This window comes from Temnothorax longispinosus, chromosome 4, assembly GCF_030848805.1.
Source record: "Temnothorax longispinosus isolate EJ_2023e chromosome 4, Tlon_JGU_v1, whole genome shotgun sequence".
Classification (NCBI taxonomy): Eukaryota; Metazoa; Arthropoda; class Insecta; order Hymenoptera; family Formicidae; genus Temnothorax; species Temnothorax longispinosus.
In genome coordinates this window covers 8,736,938-8,743,720 of record NC_092361.1, presented here as the reverse complement: position 1 = coordinate 8,743,720, position 6,783 = coordinate 8,736,938, and the positions used below count along the sequence as shown (strand labels likewise).

The following is a 6,783-nucleotide window of genomic DNA, read 5'->3' as shown; positions in this document are numbered from 1 at the left end:
CACGAGTGTCCTTATTACAAGTTCCACTTCGCGTTTCGTTTATAGATAACTCGCAGGTGACTCGACGCGACAGCTTGATGGTTTCAGACCGACTGCCTGATTGTTCGATTCGGCGGTCTTACATCGGTTTCCGGTTGCTACCTCGGGGTCGCCCGCGGTAGCATTAACCTCTATGGTCAGCGCTCGGCGCTGACCTTCGCGTCAGCGATATTGGTCCTCGTGGATGGACCTTGCTCTCTACGTTTCGTCGCTGGGGTCGAGTTTCTTAACGCTTGGCAACTCGGTTGCCAAGGGCGTTGTGCGCTCACAACACCCTATGCAATGAATAAACTGCCACATTTCCTCAAAATCTGTAGCAATTTTCATCCATTCGTCTTTATTAGGAACACGTAGGACTATGTTTTTAATTGGCACCAAATTGCATGACAAGTTTCATGAACAATTTGTGCTACTGTGTTAGGAGAGGTACGAAAAGCATATCCTACTGATTTTATGCTGTCTCCGCTGGCTAAATATCGCAAACAAATCTGTAGTCTTGTGTAAGCAGGAATTGACTCTCTAACAGCCATCTGCTTTTCAATTACAGGACCCACAATTGCAAGAAGTTCGTCAGAAATATTTACATCCATTCTTAAATAATTGAAGTGGAGCGAATGGTCATTTATTCGTAACATCGAAATCAAATTATCACTATCACCTTGAAGAAAACGTTGTTGCACCGTATAGATTGGTCTGACCCACATACTACGTTTCTTTTTTTCTTTTCAGATAAAATTACATGCATTGTTAATAATTTTATTAAAGTTATTCTAATCTTTTCTTTTCGAAAAAGCGTTATTGGAGTCTTCATGTATATATGCAATAATGGTATTAAAGCTTTCACTACCATTAATTTCTCTTCCATTATTTTTATTATTTTTACTTTGCTGTAATGAAGCCAAGACACTGAAATAAACAGATGCAAGCTCAAGACGCAACACGCAAGATTTTCGTCCGCCCTGTGCACATGATACGGGAGAAAAGGGGGTTATGACGCGTTTATGTAAAAATATAAATTAAAAAATAATTCTTTTTAGACGATATTTTATTGATTCGCGAAATGTATAATACTCTTCAATATTAATTTTACCTTTGTCTTTACATTATTAAAAACTTCGTCAATACAATTTACAACTTGAAAAAATATTTTTAAATTCTGTAGCCGAATTTTTGGCTAAATTCCGTACCATGTGCACAGGGCGGACGAAAATGAAGCGGAATGCGTTATGCGGGATAGCTCTGATTGGTTGTTGCTATGACGGACGCCTATCCCGCATCACGCATGACGCATCATGTGACCGCAGCCTTAGACCGCTGTATAAAATGTCCAAAAAAGTATCTTTTTCTCTGGAAAGTCAATACACAGCCATAAAATGATAAATGTAATACGGAACCTAGTCATGCGCTTGTGCAACAATGCAACGCATGACCAGGCTTCGTATCATATTCATTTTACGGCTGTTTATTAACTGTCAAGGAAAAAGAGTAGTTTTCAGAACATTTTATAAATGTATTATAAAGCGATTTAAAGTGTTTTTCACTTAAATATTTTTATTTTAAAATAGCACAAAGATTTTCAGCGTGCCATTTCTGATTTGTAATGTTACAATATAACATGGTCGCGGCGAGTACCCAGAAGCCTTGAGCCGTTAAAAATCTGCAAAATGAAGAAATTGGATTTCTAGAGTTAACCAAAATAAATTAAATTAAATCAAATTAAGATGACATAAAAGTTACTTGCTATATAATAATCTTATACGAAAATATGATATTCACGTCTGTAATTTACAACATTTGTTTAAATATATGTAATAAAATAGTACTTGAGAGAGTTTGTTTTAGGGGATAAGCAAAGTCGCTCCAGCTTGAGCGATCTAAACTTCAAACAATAAGCTATGCTCAAAAATATTTCTTTGCTTTATCTCTACTACCAAAAGTAACGCAGCTGGAAATGAAATAAACGCGTCTTACTCTATCGCCTTCTTCTTCTAATTTCGATAAGAATTTTGCGACTTTGTAACTTGGTTCCACTTGACGTTCTATATCTATTAGGCAGAGCAATTTCTTAATACCGATGAATACACTGAAATCATAAAATACATTATGATAAAATATATAATAAAATATATATTATAAAAAGAAATACAATGATAGATATGTCTATAACAAAATATTTGCCCTACGCGTCATATAGGTATTTCAGACAACGTCACATATATTGTCTGAATAGTTAATAAGGATTTTAATAACTTACCGTTTTCTTTGAAGCTTTGCATGCAAAAAAGCCACTTCGTGTTTTTAAAATTAACAGATTAACTTCTTTCAACACGTTTAATACATGATCAGGGGTTAATAATTTAGGCACATGAAGCATGATATTAAATCCTGGAAGTAATAAAATTTGTCTGCAAAAAGAAGTATATTATTAAGAGTATGTATGTTTTTTGATAATTTTACTTCCGGTAATTATATAGAATAACTAACACAGCTCGGACTACTTTAATCTTGACACATGTTGTCAAGGTCACCCTCCTGAGTGACCCTCAAAAGTTTTTAGCCGGCGGTCGTTTTTTATTAAAAAGTTAGAATAGAATAGAATATATTTATTTCTGCCTTTCGGCTTGAAATGGTTACACATACATATATCATACCTATAGTCATTATACATTTTCATACAAATTATACATACAAATCAAATCCAACAAACAGAGCAAAATATTATAGCTTTAACAGTTTTCTGTCTCTGTATTTCGTTTTTCTCTTCTCTCCTCCAACTTCACCATCCATCTCTCTCCCTCTCCATTGCCATTCAAAATTTTTCTTACTCTCTCCCCTATTCCCCCTCCCATGTCATCGCCCCCTCCCTCGCGCATCTCTCCAGCGTATGCTCCCAAGTTTCTTCCTCTGCCTCGCATACTCTGCAACTTCTTTTCTCTTCTGATTCCCAGTACCTCCCACCACGCATCTCGTTTCCTAGTCTGAATCTTGCTATCCTTGTTACCGATTTTTCTTTTCCTCCTCTTTCCAGATACTCAGGTCTTCCGATTTCTGCTATCTCTTTGTACCATCTATTATATTTTGATTCTCTTATCTTTTCGTCTATCTCCTGTACTTGTATGTCTCTATCTCTACCTTCTATAAAACTTTCTAAGTTCGTAAAACTTTCTACGTTCTACTTCCCATTTTGACTTCTCTTTCCTTACGTCCTTCTTTATTTCCTTCCAGCATGCTCTTGCTATTTCGTTTCCCCCTCCGTTTTCTAGTTTTTCTTCGTATCTCATTGCTCTTTTAGCCGCTTTTGTTCTCATCTTAATTCTTTTAGCCTCTTCTCTTATCATATAACCCGGCGTGCACCAATCTAATGCTAACGTCCATCTTATAAACCTCTCTTGTATCCTCTCTATATTCTTTCTTTCCTTCCATCCCCATACTTCTGCTCCATACATCGCCACACTTGCCACCAGCGAGTCAAAGAGTTTCATTCTTCTTTTCCAGTCTCCTCCAAAAATTCTTTTTCCTATTCCCCATACTTGCCTCATTGCAACTGTGGCTTTTCTTACTCTCTCTTTTATGTGTGCTTCTTGTCCTCCGTTTCTTTGAAATATGTATCCTAAGTAGCAAAATTCTTTTACCTCCTCTATTTGTTCTCCTTTCCACTTCCATTCAACTTCTTTGGCTCTACCTCCTCCTTTCCTGAATCTCATGACTTTTGTTTTTCCAACATTCACTGTTAGTTTCCTTTTGTCGAAGTATTTTTCTAACCTCCTTATCATTTGCTTCATTTCCTCTTCTCTCTCTGCAATTGCCACTATGTCATCCGCGTATGCAAGCGTCCATATTTTTGTATCTCCTATAACTACCCCTCCCTCCTGCCCTTTTTCATTACCTCCTCCAAGTCTGCCAGCAGCAATATAAATAGTAGCGCACTCAGAGGGCATCCCTGCCTTACGCCGTTTACTGTCCAAAAGCACGGTCCTTTTTCTCCATTACATCTAATCACGCTTTTGTTTCTTTATACAGCTCTTTAATTCTATCTCTCAGTCTTTTGCTTATTCCATTCTTCTCCATTACCTTCCATAATATTTCCCTATCAACTGAGTCAAATGCTGCCTTCAGATCTATAAATGTTGCCACTAACTTCCCTCTTTCCTTGCTAATCGCTCTTCCTATTACATAGTTTAATGTGTATATATTTTCTATCGTTCCTTTTCCTTTCCTGAATCCTGTTTGCGTCTCCGGTATTAGCTTCTTCTCTTCTATCTCCTTCTCTAGTCGTTTGGCTAAAATAGCTGCGTATATTTTGTAGCTCGTGTTCATCAGTGTTACACCTCTGTAGTCTCCTGCTTCTTTTCCTTCCCCTTTCTTTACTATGGGAACAATTATTCCTTCATTCCAGTCTTCTATCATTTCCCGTTTTCTCCATGCCATGTCACATATCTTCCATATTGCTTCCTTTAATCTGCTTCCTCCGTTTGTCCATACCTCGTTTGGCATTCCATCCGCTCCTGCTGCTTTTCTATTTTTCATCTCCTTTATTATTTCTTCTACCTCCTCTCTTCTTATTCCTTCCTGATTTTCGCAACTATCTCCTGTTTCTTGTTTTTCCTTTGCCGTCTCCTGCTTCGTTCCTACGCCTCCTAGTAACTTCTTAAAATGCTCGTTCCATTGTTTCTCGCTTATTTCTTCATTCACTTCCTTTCTATGTTTCCTTTCTCTATTTATGAATCTCCATACCTCTTTTTCATTTTTTGCGTTCCTTGCTTCTTCTATAATTCTTTCTTTTTCCTTCTCTTTTTTTTCTTTTATCATTTCCCTGTATTCTTTCCTCTTCTTTATATATTCTGCTTTTTCTTCTTCCCCTTTTTTCCACTTTCTTAGCCTCTCTTTTGCTTCTCTTCTTAGTTCCACACACTGTCCGTCCCACCATTTATTTTTTCTCTTCGCTTTATTGTCTATTCTAATTTCTTTCCAGCTTACCGCCCTTGTTACTGCATTTTTTATTTCTTCCATGAGCTCCTCCGGGTTCACTCCATCTATGGTTTTTTCTTCGATCTTCTCTCTATATCTTTCTACAGCTTCTTTAGACCAGTTCATTACTTTTTTCGTTTTCTTCTCCTCCCTTTTTCTTTCTTCTATTTCCTCCGCTATTTCTAGTGCTACATATTGGTGGTCTGAATCTATCTGCTCTCCAATTCTTACCTCTTCTGTTCTTTCCATAGCTCCTGATTTCCTATTATATAGTCTATTACTGTCTCTCCTCTCCCTCCGGTAAAGGTGAACTCTCCTTCTTTATCTCCCTTAGTTCCATTTAGTATTCCTAGCCCTTCTTCTTCCAGAAATTCTATCAGCTTTTTTTCTTCTGCATTTATTTCTTTGTCTTTTGATTTTCTTTCTTCTCCAAAGATGTCCATAATTCCTCCTTTTTCCCCTGTTCTTGCATTAAAGTCGCCTCCTATTATTATTCGCTCTCCTATGCCTCCTTCGTTCGTATATTCTTTTATTAATCTTATTTTTTTGTCAATGTCATTATTTACGTATACACTAATAATCTTCTATTCTCCCTCTTTTGTTCTTACAATTCTTTCCACTATTCCTTCCTCTTCTCTCTCTATTCTTCCTTCTACTTCGAGCCCTTTTCTTACTCCGGTAATTATCCCTCCTCTTGCTCTTCCTCTTTTCTTTTCTCTTGTCGCTGGTTGGCATTTCCATACATATCTTTCTGGCATTATTTTTTTTACTTTGCTCCACTCTTTTTCTTCCACCCATGTTTCTAAGAGTGTTATTATGTCCCACTCTTCCACTACCTTCCAAAACCCTTCATTTTTCCCTTTTAGTCCCGCTATGTTCCAGAAGCCTACTGTCATTCCTCTTTGCTCTTCTGCTATCCACTTCTTCTTTCCTTCCGTTCTTCTCCTTTTTCCTCCTCTTCTCCTTCGTACAGTCTTCTCATTTTCTCATTTTCTTCCAGTCTTCTTTCCTTCTTGTTCTCTTTGAAATCTTCTTCCATCTTCCAGTTTTTCTTCGCTTTCATTCCATTTCTTTTCGTGGCCGTCTATCCATATTTTTTGGTATCCTAATGTTGCTCTTTTCCCTTTCTCCCTCTCCTCCTTCACTATACTCCATAATTTTCCTTGAATTTTTCTCTCCGTTACTGTCATGTCATCATCTATGTATATCTTTTTCTCTATCCCCATCTTCTTTCTGTTTATCATTATCTCTCTCTTGTCCTCCCACCTATTCATCCTTACTAGTGTCATTTTGTTTTCTCGTCTGCCGATTATTTGTACCTCGTCCACTTCTACTTCTTTTTTGGTGATTTCTTTTAGCAGCTTTCCAATCTTCTCTCTTCTCTCACCTCCGTCTTCAATTTCCGCTCCTTTTATTATTATATTATTTCTTCTTTTTTTCCTTTCTTCTAATTCGTTTTTTCTTTCTATCTCCTTCATTTTCTTTAACAGCTCATTGTACTCCTTCCCTCCCTCTCTCCTCTTCTCCGCCTCCTCCATTCTCTCCTCCAGCTGTTTTACTCTTTTTTCTATACCGGTTTTCAGCTTCTCCCATATCGTTTTGCTTTTTCTGTATTCTTCTCTCAGATCTTGTATCTCTTTCATCAGTTCCTCCTTATCTTTCTTTTTTTCTTTCTCTTGATCCTCCAATTTGGTCAGTATTTCCTTCAGTATTTCTCCTGTCTCCATGCTTTCCTTTTCCTCTTCCTCTTTTTTTACTTTGTTTGGTGGTGATCTA

General features: G+C 37.2%; 1 protein-coding gene across 1 annotated transcript; it reads right to left on the bottom strand.

Annotated features, from left to right (window-relative positions):
* Positions 1 to 4,035: 4,035 nt before the first annotated feature.
* On the bottom strand, positions 4,036 to 5,256 carry LOC139811534 (uncharacterized). The gene has a single exon (XM_071775796.1). It carries the CDS (start codon positions 5,254 to 5,256, stop codon positions 4,036 to 4,038), a length of 1,221 nt encoding a protein of 406 aa, XP_071631897.1.
* Positions 5,257 to 6,783: the final 1,527 nt, after the last annotated feature.